At 41.7% G+C, this 15,440-nt stretch overlaps 1 protein-coding gene across 6 annotated transcripts in view; it reads right to left on the minus strand.

Moving 5' to 3' along the window:
- Positions 1-293: 293 nt before the first annotated feature.
- The window catches only part of n4bp3 (NEDD4 binding protein 3), a 31,225-nt gene continuing 16,078 nt past the window's right edge, over positions 294-15,440 (minus strand). For 3 of the 6 annotated variants that reach the window (XM_028008679.1, XM_028008682.1, XM_028008680.1), the window contains exons 2-10: positions 9,199-9,479; positions 8,964-9,117; positions 7,686-7,898; positions 7,366-7,487; positions 7,033-7,228; positions 5,776-5,868; positions 5,438-5,689; positions 4,551-4,803; positions 3,968-4,359 (exon numbers count right to left, since the gene is read on the minus strand). In XM_028008679.1, the coding sequence (XP_027864480.1) occupies positions 3,968-4,359; positions 4,551-4,803; positions 5,438-5,689; positions 5,776-5,868; positions 7,033-7,228; positions 7,366-7,487; positions 7,686-7,898; positions 8,964-9,117; positions 9,199-9,446 (1,923 nt within the window). In that variant the 5' untranslated portion in view covers positions 9,447-9,479. The other 3 variants (XM_028008681.1, XM_028008683.1, XM_028008684.1) reach the window with 3 other exon arrangements.

The raw sequence follows: 15,440 nt of genomic DNA on the forward strand, positions 1-15,440 counted from the left end.
GTGCCATCGCTTCAGTCTGTGTATACTAAGCTAACACGCCATGTGATTTGGAGATGTAAATTGGTGTGATGGTAGCCTTATAGTATGACTTGCAGTGACTGTGGGCTTGTGAAGTTTTACTTGTGGTGGGTGGGTAAGTCTTCTGGTCATTGTGGCAGTTGTTTCATATATAAATATATATACTCAAGAATGCCTCTGTTTGAGTCAGGAAAGTTACAGTAAGATCTTCACAGTTCCTCAGGGTTCATGTTAGTAACTCATACCACACTTTACATTTAGTTTTTTTTTTTTAAAAAGTGCATTTATATAAGGAGTCATATGTTACATTTTACATAGTTGAAGCTAATGGTTGGCTGTGGGAGTTCCTGGGGTTTGTACACGCCGTGTTTCATGCGTCAGGTTGAACTTGGAGGAGGTGTGAAGGCAGCTGGATGTACAGCACAGTTTGTGCAGAGCTGACGCAGGTTCCCGGCGTCCTCCCGGACATGTATGGTGATGTCACCTCACGTTCCCGTGAGGCAAGTTTCTTCAGCAAACTAATGCACCAGCATCGCTTCTCCCCCAAACCCCCCACACCGATGGCGCACTGTTAATCTCCGTTTCAAAACCGACTTTATATTCTGTTTTTATTTTATTCCCTCACTTGGTTGACAATCATTCACCACTTCTCTCAGTCTCCCTCCGGATAGAATGCGAGCGTGTTGTATACTCCTTATCCTCTAATTTTTGCTAAATGTTTTGCATTTCCTGCTTTTGTGTGTTATGCAACTTTTACTGTACATATTTATCCGCTAACATGTTTCATATATTTGCATCTGATATTCAAAAATAAAAAAAAAACCCAATATACTCTAGTCAGTTTTGTAGGACTGCTTCTACAGTGAAATACAATAAGCATTCATTTTCTTTCATCGCCACTAGGTGGCGCTGGTGCTGCATTTTCACATCTTGCTGAAAAACTGTCTTGAAATTTGAGAATTTTTGGACCGTCTACTGGTGCAGAACTACTTTTTGCTGATGAGAAATATCCCTCCAGATTTGACCATCATTTTAGTTTTTGGATAAACAGCAGTGACGGAATCCAGCACTGCAACCCTCCCACAGAGTGGAAAACATGTGAGATAAGAGTCTTTTCTCATCCCACTTCAGTAAATCACTCAGCCTCTCTGGAGCTGTGCAGTTATAATAATCCCCAGTTTATATAATGTTTTAAATGCCGGGCTAAGGGTCACGTGAGTCAGCGGAGCTTGTATCTGTTCAGATTACGACCCTGCATAAAACAAACATACCAACTCGCCCATGCTCTCTTATACTATTTTTATTTGCCCTCACTTATTTTTCTTTTCATCCACATCGCATTTGGATTAGGAATAAAGTCTTAAACCTTTGTTTCTCGCATGATTTCTGTGTTATTAGGCTCTTCATTTCCGTTTCAGCTGTCCTTCCACCTCTTTGCGCTCTTTCTACCAAAAGATGCTACTTGAGAAGAAATTATCCAGGATTTGGCATCAAAATATTGAATTTATCCAAAATACCAAAGATACTCTAAAGAATTTAAGGCCCTTGATTTTAAGTACTTTAACCAGAATTAATCCAAAACAAAGATTTGTTTATTCTGTACAGTTTTAATTCCAGTAATTTGACAAGTCACAGTATATTCAAAGATTAACAAAGAGCTGGTTTGTGAATATTTATAGTTAAGACAGAACAGAACTTTTTTTTTTACATCAGTCATGCATTTGGGAGTATTAATTTAGCCTTTATTTACAGCTAGTGGCTCCTTTTTACTGCAATCAAACAATATGGAAGTTGACAGATTTCACAGTTTTAAGACAACAGTCTCTTTGGAGTACAACCACAGAAGGTGAATTGAACTGAAAGTGCAGGTATGTACAAAATTTGTGTATCTCACCTGAAAGAGACCTAACGAAGGAAGTATGTTCAAGAGATGTGCACCAGACAGATATTTGTTCTTTTTTCCTGCACCAAAACCAGAAAAGCAAAATTTTTACATGAATTCAGCCGAAAGACTAGTGCAGTGTTGTTCCTGCAAACATTAATCAGGGCCAGAATCATAAGTGGAGATGCGCCCATGAGAGTTAAGTGTCCAATTTCCGTTCTCTGGGTTTTGTAAACCTTTGACCGCTACTAAAGATTCGACTGTTCCAGATTATGTGAAGAGCCACAACTGAATTGGCGTTTAAAATATTTCTTCCGTACTTTAGCGACCCTAAATTATACCATCAGATAAAATCCTCCTGGGTTTTTAGTAATTTAATCTGTCCGTTTCCACGGCTTTACCGTCTTTAATCCGGACTTCCACTTTATCAGTTTGTTGTGTTTATAAATACTAAACAATAAAACCCAGTCGAATGCATTAGAACCCATTGAAGGATTCATGTAAGTTATTCTGTTTTTGGAAAGTTTAGATTTTAGATCCCATATTTGGAAAACTTACAGAAACGTTTCTTGTAGTCGGAGCTTTCTCACCAACTCTGACTTCAAAATCCAACATGGTTGCCTTGCATATAAACCTATTGATTATTCATAGTAACAACATGCTTATTAACCCATGACAACTTTCTCGCACACATTGCACACTTGGACTTTTGTAATGGGACTTCTGGAAGTTCTCTCCACTGTGCCAAGGCCGAGATCAAAGTGCTTGAAAAAACAAGAAAACATTTTGTATAGGTGCCAACCAGCTCTCCATCACTGTCGTGTAATTCATTCATGCATTTGTTGCTTGCAAATAAGTAGGCTGGGGATTTCTTGAGTTCATCTAAATAAAGCCACAGTTTAAAAACCCTAGAGAACGCACACACGCCTACTTTCTTATGAGATTTTTAAAGGCAGCCAAGTTTTCTAAAGCAACATATTCAGCCTTCATAGTATCTGGTGAAGATGGCTTATGGTCAACTTTCTCCTTCGTGAGTTGAACAAAATGTTCCCATGGATGGTGGGAATGACCTAACATGGCAGATGGGCTCCTTTTCCTTTCTGAAAAAAGTTGGGTATAAAGCAACTACAGCTGCAGAAGTAGGAGCAGCAAAAATGCTCCTTTGTTAAACAACTTTGAACCTAAAAGTAGCTAACTATAAACCTTCTTCACTCAATAACAATAGATATAGTCTCCAACCAGTCAGTGAAGCTGATTCCAGTCAACAGCTAGTTCCTTGTTGGATCTGTAGGGACCTCACTAAATGAATGCTTTGGTTATCGTCGCCAATAAGATCGTTTAAAACAAGTCTTATAGTGCTTTTCCTGTGATTTTGCGGTTTGGAGATATTCTGCTGAGGACAAACGTGGCACAGACAAGCGTCGGCGAGAACACGTCCAGAAGGATGTAATCGGTCCCGGTCTTTTACACGAAAAGGGAAATAATACAATCAAGGTGCAGAAGCAGTGCGGGGGTCAGATGGGAATCTATGAAGCTTATTTTTGTACCACAAAAATACTAAAAACACATGAGAAATTATATAATGGGTTCCCATTTCAAGATTGTCAGTCAAAAGTTTCACATTAACATGTTTCTTTTTATTCTGACTGAGCTACTGTTTCTATTTTAAAAATGTTTTCATTCCCAAATTTCACAATTTACAAACTTCATTTAGGTAAATCAACACATAATTTGTACCTTTTTTTTTTTAAGTGGCTTCTATGAGGGTCAAAGGTCACAGTTTATTATAATTTGTTGTCAACCTCTTTTTTTTTTTTTTAGGTCTACTACTTCTGACTTTATATTTGATTTGATTACTTGGTACCACAACTAAATCCAGCAGCACATCCTTTTCAGAGATTTACTCAATTGTGTAGGATTTTGATGTGCTAAATTGTTTTTTTTTTATAATCTCCAAGTTTGTATATTTTGTGTCTCGTTTCTTTTTTTTTTCCCAGGCAGACTTGCTCTTGCGTAGGTCCATGCTTTCGGAGAAAACAGTTTGCATTGCAAACAAGTGTGTCACATTCAAATTTCAGACGATTCAATCCTGTCTATCCACGGCAGGCTCGAGGAAGGTGTATCTTCTTGTTTTCCCGCTGCTCTGTCAGGTGTCGGCTCCTTCGCCTCCTTCTCAGTTGTCCCATCTCTGCTCCCTCCTTCTCCTCCTCCTCCGCCTCCCCTTCCTTCCTGCGCCCCACCCGCCCTCAGCTGCTGCAGCTCCCTCTCCAGGGCTTCGTTGCGGTGATACATCTCCAAGTAACTGGCCTGCAGCTCCTTCTGGTAGCGGATGACCTTGTCTTTCTCCGTCTGCCACGTGTTCCTCTCCTCCTCGAAGGCCGTGGCCTGGGCCTCGCTCTGACGCCGCTCCAGCAGCAGCTCCGCTCGCAGACGCTCTTCTGTGGGACCCCCAGAGCCGCCTGTGAAAGGAAAAGTTCAAGTGGATTCAGCTGGAGTCCCAAAAAAAAAAAAGCACATGAATGGAAGATTACGAAAGACACCAGCTTCTGGTAAATGCTCACAGCTCTGTACTCCTGACCTGGTTACACAGCTATAACCTGATTTTGGATCTAAAATTGGAAACATGAAGCCATTATTGAGCGACAGATACCTGTTGCTCCTGCTGATGGACTCTCTTCGGCTCCTTTTTTGCTTTCTCCGGCGGAGGAACACTTGCCGCGCTGCGTCCCCTGCAGGATGATGTTCAGAGCGTCTATCTGGGCCTCCCTGTTGCGCAGCTCCGTCCGGGTTTCCCTCAGCTGCGTCTTCAGCTTGAAAATCTCGCTCAGCTTCTGGGTCACTTCTGCCTGGGAGTCCCTCACCTGCTGCTTCAGCAACGAGATCTCCCCTGACTTCTGACAAACCTGAGAAGGACAACAATATGATGAATAAGATCATTGTTGAAAACTCTAAGGGATTTTGACTTTCTTTCTTTTTAGAAAAAAGAAAGATTCAGAATTGCACTGTAAAACCACACAACCTTACCAAGTATTTTTGGCCTTGCTTCTGGTGCAAATATTTTAGTACACTTGAAGAAAGACAAAACTAACTTACAAGTAACTTTTCAGCAAAATATAGGAGCTTTTTTTCAAAGTCAATAATTCCTTAATATTGATGAAAAAGTACCAGTTGTAACTTAAATAGTGGAACAAGACATTTTAGCTTATGATATGCAAAAATGTCATGTTCCACTGGCAGATTATTTTACTTTTTCATCAAAACTAAGGTATTACTGATTTAAAGCAAGCTTGCTGAAAAGTTAGTTTTGTCTTATTTCAAGATTAAAAAGATATTTCACCAAGAAACTAGTTCCAAAATTCCTTTTGTGGTATATATTGCATTCCAGTGCAAAGTATTGAATGATGATTTTCAAAGTTTCTTCACCACAAAAAGAATCTGAAAAGTGTGGCATGCACCATACCACCCTAGACATATTTTTTCCCCCACAGTGAAACAGGGTGGTGAAAGCGTCGCTCCTTACGCCTGAACTCTTCTTACCTCCCACCGTGTCTCCTCTAGAGTCGGACTGGTCGGCTTCGGCACGGCCGTGACGTCCCGGACTGCGTCCCGCTTCAGGCCGTCGAGCTCCTCCTGCAGGCGATTCTTCTCCTGCTGGGCCCGAAACAGCTCCAACTGCATGCTGCGCTGGGAGCGCTGGGCGTGCTGCGAGACCTGACGCAGCTTAGCGGCGTACAGGCGCTTCAGCTCCTCCACCTCCTTCTCCCACAGCCGCTGCTTCCCTTCAAACACCTGCAGGTGTCGAGCAGATGGGGTCAGCACAGACAAAAAGATAAATAAATAAATGAAGTGACGTTCAGATCGAAAATGAGATTCACCTGAGCGATGGCGCCCTCGCTCTCGTCCAGGTTCCTCCTCATCTGTTTTAGTTCATGTTCTTTTTCCACCAGGCGCTCCTCCAGATCCCGCACCTGGAAGACAGAGCAGCACGAATAACGTAGGGAGGCTGGCAAGAGTAAATACATTTCTTATTTTGTCATGTTACAACAAACATCTGTTAGAAAAAAAGAATCTGATAAATATGACATTTTCACACATTTTCTTTGTGTGAACTATGTCAGATTGTCAGAGTAGATAGACATCATCTATGAATATTAATTTTCAGGTCTTTATACAGATTCTGGATTTATTTATTCTAAGACATGAACAAGCTTCGATTGCACAGTCGCTCCGGGCGGACGGGGAAGCTGTCCCACGCAGCCTCTCAGAGGTTTTCTTTCAGGACTTGCTCTATATTTGACCTCTCCCATCTTCAGGGTACAGAAACATTTGCACAAGCTTTGCTTTTCCACCAGATGTGTTTTGCACAGAGAAAAGTTGTGTTTTTACACCATTTGTGGTAGAATTTAAACATGACCTATTTTTCTTTTAACAATGGCTTTTTTTTTGCCACTTTTCCAGAAAGGACAGGTTTGTGGAGTTACTAATAGTTACCACATGATGCCTCTTGGCTGCGTATGTGATTAATCCTCTCATTCACTAGTCATGTCACGACTGCAGTTGTGCCGTATTTTTTCTATTTTCCAACGACAGATTGAACAGTTCTGCTAAAGACGTGCAAAGCTTGTTTTATAACCAAACATAGAACTGAACACGACTTTCTCTCTGACCCGTCTGCTGAGCCGTCTGTTCTCTAATGTTAGCTAATTCACCTCAGAGATCTTCACCAAACATGTGTAGTTGAACTGAGATTAAACTATGCTGCTTCAGAAACTCCAGGAATTGTTTTATTTTGGAGGTATCAGATTAAAGGGGGGTAAATACTTGAGCATGCCACACCTTTCAGGCTTGTATTTATAAAAAAGAATCTGTAAAAATAATTTCCCTTTCACTTCACAATCTATAAAATAAATTACAGCAGCTCAGGAGGTAGGGGTTCATTCTGTAACCGGGGCAGGTGTGGCTACAATGTAGCTAACTACCAACAGTGTGTGAATGGGTGAATGACTGAATGTAGTGTAAAGTGCTATAGAGTCCTCTGACTTGATAAAGCACTACAGGCCATTTGTCTTAAAAGTTGGTGGCTTTATCATGAAGCAAAAGCTTCAAATCATATTGGGCTTATATTCCCTTACCACGTCCTCCACCGAGAGGGACAGTGTCCATTCATAAGGAGGCGGAGCCTCGCTGCCATAGGGGGTCAGGCGGTTTAGGGTAGCCATGCTTCGGCATGCTACCTCCCCCATAGCCATGCCCCCTGACCCGGCAGCCTTCAGGCCCTGAGAGGTTCGATCTAAGGAGCCGATGGTGTTGATGTGGCCCATGGAAGCGCTGGGGAAAGGAGAGGAAACGACACAAGCTATTAAAATCTCGTTACTTTTCACAATCCACACAGTCAGAAAAACAAGGAAAAATCACAGCTGTGGAACTCAAAGATCAGCGGAGAAGACATTGATGTAGCAGCCGACCTGATGTGAGACAGATGTGGACGGAACGGAGGGCGGTACGGCGGCAGACTGCTCATGGAGTTATGACCTGAGTCTGACAGGTTGTCATCCTCGTGGCTCATCACTTGCACCGAGGAGATGGCCTGCAAAGTCAGAATTATGCCGTTATTCAGCTTATGTGGAGCATGATTGCAGCCTTTGACAGAAATGCTTGAAAATAAAAAGGTACTTTTTATTTTCATGTGTTTAGATCCACATGCCTGGATCTAAAGAGTGACTAATTTGGCAACTTTCTAGCTAACGACAGAAGATGCTAAGCTAATAAAGCCGGATCAGGCTACCTTGTTACCACATGATGTCGGTCCTCCATGACGGGAGGGTGAGGAAGATGAAGAGGAGGTGGAGACTGTTTTGGAGATGTGGCCGTATGCTCTGTGCAGTCCATTGGAAAGGCCGTGATCCACATCCTCCGACTTGGAGGAGGGGTAGAGGTTTTGCATGGAGCTGAAGTTTTTAGGTGTGACGGGTTTGAATGCAGAAGACCTGAACCGAACCTAAGAAAAAATGGCAAACATAGTGCAAAGAGGCGTGAACGGTCCCTCGCAGCAATAATAGCTGGATTATGCAACATAAATCACAATGTTCTGATGAAATCAATGCAACTACACCATCTGTGTTTTCAGCATTGATCATTTAGGCGTTTTAAAAAAGAGAGAAGAGAGATTTGATCACCGCAATAAATTCAGAAGTGACGGATTTTTCAATCAGTGCTGCTGAGGCGGATCACATCTGCAACTGATTTATGCTCCTAAAAGGATTCAAGGGTGTTGTGTCATACTGCAGGAAATATATGAAAGTGTTACTAATCAATTTACCAAAACCCCACGGAGCCTTTTCACTGGCTGTAAATCATTTGTACAGAGTACTTTTAGTAAAATTGATAACTTGTTTTACTAATCTAATAACACATACGTTTTCCAGAAAACAGTTCAGTACCTTACTAAAGAAATTTCATGTCTTGAATATGTTCACATGTTGTCACACTGCAATCATAAACTTCAGTGTGGTTTATTGTTATTTTGTGTGATAGATAAAGTTAAAGAAAAATGTAACTTTTTTTTTTTTTTTTTTTTTTACAAATGAAAATTTATAATGCATATGTTCAGTCCCCCTTAATCAAATACCTCTAAATCCAATCCTGGGGATAACATGGCCTAGTTAAAGTCTGGATCTAAATCTAACTGGGAATCCACAGCACGATGTACAAACTCGTCTTCACTAATAGTCATCAACCAGTGTGATTGAGCTTCATATGTTTTGCAAAAAGGAATGGGCAAATATTTCACACATATTCCAAAAGATTTGTCCGCAAAACACTAGTTCTGAAAAAGTATAATAATTAAAAAGAATTATTATGCAAAAAAACCCTGACCAACATATTCTACTTTGAGTTGATACCGAACTCTTTGCTGTGGTAATTCTACAAAACGTGGAATTAGGTTTTACAGGTTTTGCTGTAATGCTAGACACCATGATGTAACACGACCGATGCTCATGTAAAGACATTCTTTTTTTTTTTTTTTTTTTTAAATATACAGCCTCAATTCTCGTACATTCACCTTTTCGTACTTGCCCCCGCTTGGCAGTGAGTTTTTTGACAGGTCTATTTCAGTGCCATCTTTACTGTAGACTTTGGCGAAGACGTCATCCTCCACCAGGCCTCCGATGACGTCCCTCTTGCCGTTGCCGCTCGGCCCTGCTTTGGGCTCTTTCCTGTTGGGAAGTGCAGGAAGTCAGAAGACATCTCAACGTAAAGTCCCGCACAGGTATCTGCTGCTCTGTAGCAGAACCCACCTGGTGATGTTGAGGTAGTTCAGTAGCTCTCTCTGGGTCAGGCCTTTCTTCAGCAGGCCGTTGGTTTGTCTGGGTCTCACCTGAGGCACCGCGCGGTTACCTTTAGTCGGAGACACATCTGGCTTCTCCACCAGACTTCCTACGCTTCCCATGCCGCAGAGTGAGGAGAGGGGAGAGGAGGGGAAAGGGCTGCGGAAGTTTTGGGTGGGACCACGCGTCACGGGAAGAGTTTGGACCGAGGTTGCCATTGATTACGAGAGGCTGAGGGGAGGTAAAGAGATCTGCGAAAGAAGATAAAAACAGGTCGATCACAAGAATAGGTGGGACTGGCAAAGGTGAACAATTAGACCTTGATGATGTCTTGGTTCAAAGATAGCATCATGAACCTCCTGCTGAGGCATGCTTGGCTTCTTTGGAAACAAATTATATGCCTTGTGTTTGATGACACACAACATTACAGAGCTACAGTAGAAAATTATAATCAGTAAAGGAGAGACAAACAGAAATCTGTTTGGGAAAGAGCATCTCAGACAAAACTATGAACCTGTTATTAGATTCTAAAATGTTCTCAGCCAGAGATTGAAATCGCTCAATTTCCCCTTGCTTACCTTCGACTTAGTTTGATCAGCAGATCAAATACTTAGAATTCAGGAAATTTCCAATTCATTTCAATGCATAAAATTAAGAACAATCTGCATTTCCAGTTTATGAACACACAACTAATGGAATCGGTCAAAATCTGAAATAGCAAGACATGACCTTAAAGACATGATCTTATAGTCCAATATGGCTGCCACATATTATTTGCACTTACTTTACGAAATCAGTCTAGCAGACAGTACTGTGCAAAATCTATTTGTGATCATGTTTAATGTCCAAATTCAGAGAAATATTTCTTGGCTTGCTAATCACTAAGCTCAACAATTAGCTCACAGTTTTTCTTTGTCTTGCAACATGAAAACAGTTGGATTAGTTTCTACTAAAGGTGACAAATCTCTACAGTCATTTTTTCCTCTTTCCAAACTGTTGCTCACCTTTGCTTTTGTATAGACAGTTGTCAAACCAGCACACGAGCCCTTAGCATGAAACTGCAGATCCCTGATAAGGACACAGCAGCCTACAACAACAATGGCACTTTTTCAGTGTTTCTTTTTGGGGCCTGTATGTTTTTCTCGGCACTGCTACCATTGAACTTCAGCAATGGACAAAAAAAAGATTCAAATATAAGAGATTTAAAGAAAATGTTAAGAAAAATGTGAGTTACAACTTTCTGTGGAGAATAATTAGCAATGTTCAAGATGTGGCGTTCTTTCTTTGCATGCTTCTACAGTTTAACTTCCTTTTAATGGGACATTAAAAGGACATTAATGTCCAGCTGCATGAAGCAACACACCTGACGTTGTGCACTGCCAGCCAGCAGGCTGAAAGGAGGGTGCTACTCTTTCCCTTAAAAAATAAATGTAAATTTTTGGAGATGTTTTTAGCCACATAGCACACAGAGTTTCAGTGAGAAAATCTAAGGAGTGCCAACAATCCCACTTATCAAATTATGCTTCTTTATAAGTGGCAAACTTTAAGCTCTGTCTCTGCTAAGAAGCCAAACCAATATGAGCTTGTTAGATGTGTGTTACTCTGTTAAACAACAGTAAATTCAAGGTGCAGTTCTTTTCCATAATTTATTTGAATCTATGTATCACAATACCAATAAACATTTTGCGACATAAATACCTCTAATCTGTATTTTACAAAATTCGTAGCTATAGCGATGATTGTAAATGGTAGCAAACATGATAAATATGCAAGTTCGCAAAGCAGTGGAGGTACTTTAAAGCAACCTGAAAGGTTATGACACGCGATAACAATGAAACAAACATTATTCCTTCCTTCTCTGCTGAAATAAACTCCTCTGCTTACCCCACTGATAGTATGTGTGGACGTCTGTCCCCAGAGGACAAAGGTGAGCTGACATACGTTTCCTCAGCTGTGTTTGTCTCTGCAGTCAGCTCTCTCACAGCACAACAACATCAACTCAGTAGGACCAACCCACACATCCTGACCGCCATGCAAATGCCATGACGGAAGAACAATAAATGCAAATATCTCCTTTACACAGACACAGGATATCAAACAAGGCTGAGGTAGCTGCAGTGCTTGACAAGCCTTTCTTTACCTGACACAAATCAAAAGAGCACAGGATCATGTGAGGTAGCGGCGCTGCAGGGTCATGTTGTTGTTGTTGTTGTTTTTCATGACAAATCTGTTACGTAACTCGGATCCAACTGGGTTACTACAACTCATTTTTTTCCCCCAAAGGAGATAAACCTCACATTTTAATCAAGTTCTGAAGCACAGTTTCCTAAAGTCTCCGGGAAAAAAACAAAACAAAAATCACAGATAAACCATTCAGTGTGTCTCAAGACGTGGCGCTCAGCATCAGAAAAGCTCCAGCTGAGTGTTAACATTTTGTAAGCAAACAGTGAGCAATTTTTGCTGAATTTTTATGAAACTAAACCAGCTGCCAAGCGATTCAAACACCCACCTGAAAGCCCTAAGAGCCTCTTCACCCACCACACACCAGGCATTGTTTCCTCCTGTCACCCCTCTGATTCCTCTCACTTTCTGATCACCCACACATCCCCTCCTTCCCTTCTTTTCAGTCAACCTCATTAAGGTGCGCTATTGATTTTGTCCTTTTGACCCTCTCTGTTCCCGTGCATAAACACCGCCAGCAGTCATAAACTACCGGAGACCATAAAACATGCACTGGCATACAGCTCTGTTTCCGACTATAAATATGACTGAGAGGGAAACAAAGGTCTCCGTTCAGATTCAGCCCACTGGTTTGACGCCCAGAGAGCAACTGTGGCGCAAACTGTGCTGTGTCCTTTTCCCTCAGCCTTGGGTTAGTTCCCTAATTCTGGAGGCAAAAGTGTAAAGACACTGTTTTTGGAGGTTGAGGAGAAACCTAGTCTCTTCTTGAGTTTTTATTTTGATTTGTTCAACCACTTTTTGTTTATGCTTGATGTCTGTAACAATATGTTCACCTCATCCTTTGTCCGTGTCGCCAGTGAGTGGCTTCGTCCTAATCCTGCTAAAAAAGTTGTTTTCAGCGCCAAAACAATCTGTATTTTCTGTTTACAGATTTAGACCGTTACAAACTTTCAGAACCAATGGTAGCAATTTTTTTTACCTATGGAGCCAATATCTGTTTCGGAGGCCTTAAAAAGCTGTTTTATGTAAGAAAAATGCACTTTAAATTTCTCACTTTCTTCCAAACATAATTGACAAGCGTATGTTGATTTATTTGTCTTTCGTACGTTCAACATATTTACAATTTGTGGCTGTAAAATTGCTTATTTGGCATTGAATTCAGAAAATAAGTGTGCATTTTACTCTAAAAATTGTAACTTTGCAAAGCAAATACAGCGGAAAGGTTTGGAACAAGAACAGGGGAGAAGGACATGAGGCAAATGTTCAAAAATCGAGCTGTAACTTTGGACTTTGCACCCATGTGTCCTGTGTAGTCGTTTCAATAAGCACCATGTGCACTTCAGGGATTCCTTTATTCAGATCCTTTGTTGGAATCGTAATCTAACCAAACATTTTATTTCCTGCATAAAAGATGCAAATAAAAATAGAAAATTAAAAGCTCTTCTTATGTTTGGAAACTTGTTAGCAGCAGAAAGTAGATTACGGCCTTTACTTTCATCTTGAACCTCTAAAAGACGGTCAAGGATGCTTAGGCAGTTTTCTCTGTGCATCAAAGATCATAAGTGGGCTCATCCCAAGCAACGAGCGGACCGTCCTGCTGCCCGCCTGGAGGCACTCTGGCTCAGTGAACACAAACTAACCCTAACAACACGCTCGCTTAGCTAAAGCTGGTCCGCTCTTTCGTACATTAAAGCTCCTGTTTTGTATCCACTCTGGTTATCTCCTCTCACTTGCAGCACAATTCACTGTTATTGAGCACCTCACACTGCTGGCCAGGACAGTTATAACAATTATGTAAATGGTTAAAATAGGCAGTGAGAGAGAGAGAGAGCTGTGCAACTCCAGCCCACTCTATTCAGGCCTCTCAGCCAGGCTCAGATCAAAGCAGCCCAAGCTGCTCATGTTTATATTCATGAGGTCCCATTTCCTCCCCAGTATGAAACTTTCCACTGAAGCATCCGGCTACTAATAAGCCAGTAAAATAAAGACCAAACCTCATAATCAATGATAATGTTTATAATAGGATATTATACGACAATAAGGGAGAACAAGTGCCCCCGTTTCTTTTGGAGAAGCTGATTTATCAAATCCTTTTGTGTCCAAGTAAGACGTGTTAAAAGTAAGTGTGGTCAGATCTTGCTGAGTGTGCACGAATCAATGCGCTTGATTTCACGTAAATAAATAATGAGCGTGAAAAGCCTAATGGCCATCGGTCAAGGTCGGGCGTGGTATTCTTAGTCTCATTTATTTACTAAGTTTGTTCGTCGTGCAGAACGCACCCAAGAAGCCAATCGATGCTCGACGGGACCTGAGCTCGGAGCCGAGGTGGATCGAGGCGAAGCTATATTCGTGTTGGGTACGGACAGAGCGGCGATCCATTTAGGCCGTGGCCACAAATCCTGCGGGACTGAAGAAATCTCGCATCCCGCTTGTTTTTCCGTAATTGCCTTCAAGTTTACGGGCCCAGAGTAAACCCGGAGACGGAGCAAGATTTACAGCCGCGGACCAGACCAGACGAGGGGCCCCCCGAGATGCAACACACCTCCTTAAATCTCTCACACACTCATGCACACGTGCACAGATCAAAGCAATGCCGGCCTTGAACAGCTACGGTCTAATTGAAAAGTGTGTGTGTGTTTGTGTGTTTGTGTTTTTATTCAATCTTCTTATAGAGCTCTGCTGAGCTGGTTTGGAAGTGAGAGGAGCTCTTCGAACCGTGCACTTTTCCTTCCATCTGCTGAAAAATATGTTTCAAACTAAGAAGTTTTGTTGAATACTGAACAGACGTCAGCGACTCTCCAAAGCTGCAAAATCACCAATTAACTTAAGCGTGCAAGAAGAACAAAGCCCTCACGCTGAGGGCTTCGAGGACCGTCTCTTTATATATTGTAACCAGGCCTCTCATAGTGAAAGAAAACCTTTCAGTGAAACACTTCAGTGTGAAGAGGGAACATTAAAACCCTCGTGGACAACCGGTTCAGTACCGGGACTGAGACAGAGGGATGGACGTATAAACAAAATTCCAGAGATGCCTGACGGGAGTACAAGCTGCGGCTCGTCGGTTTGTAATGCTCGAAATACTCCCAGTCCCACGGAGGAGCTGGTCACTCAGCACCATCCTGGTGAAAAGAGTATTTACAGTCAGCAGCATCTGATCCTGCGCCCCACTGCCTCGGCACTGCCTCCCTCTGTTCTCCGAGCGCGCGATCAAAGTTTGTTTACGACTAGGATACATCGCGAGCTACATCTAATGCTCCCACACAGCAGCGCTCGATGTTGCATTACATAAGCTCGATGAAAAGCCCGGCCGGTTCACCGGGGTTTCACAGCGGGTGGTTGTGGAAAACACCAGTTACCAAATTTCAAACTGGCAAAATAACAGAAATGTACCAAATGTGACTGGATCGCCACCACGCAGAAAACACTAAACTCATAAAGAGATGATAAGCTAATATTGACGGCAGCCAGCAAGGAAAGCTTACTCTTCATCTTGTTTTCACCATTTTCAGATTATTCACGAAGAACAGATTAAGCTGGGACTAATTAATTACATAAAATGAGCATTTAAAGTAGTAGAACTCCATGGCATGATGCTGCCACCACCATGCTTGACAGTTCTCGTGTTTTAAAGTCTCACCGTGACTCCGCCAATTGCACTTATTTTACATATTAGCATTGGAAATATTTCTTTAAATATGTTTGAGCCCACCTTATTGGATGATCGGTCAATATTAATATGGCACGTCGAAACTGTCATAAACCTAAAAATCATCATAACCTTCACGTCAGATGAAAACGAGTGACATGAGCCCATTATTAATACACGAGGAAAATGTTTTTAACTATTGACTGATACTGGTGTTAGGTTTTTACAACTCAAAGAATGGCGAAACATGCTGTAAAGAAATCCAGTCAAAGGATTTCCAAAGGAAAACCAACATGTTAGGGAGTCAGCCGGTACACGTTTCTATAAAATGAGAGCAAGTAAAACTTTCCTTCGATGTGACTGAGCCTTAAGCACCTGAGCAGGT

Source organism: Xiphophorus couchianus, chromosome 23 (genome assembly GCF_001444195.1).
Source record: "Xiphophorus couchianus chromosome 23, X_couchianus-1.0, whole genome shotgun sequence".
NCBI lineage: Eukaryota > Metazoa > Chordata > Actinopteri > Cyprinodontiformes > Poeciliidae > Xiphophorus > Xiphophorus couchianus.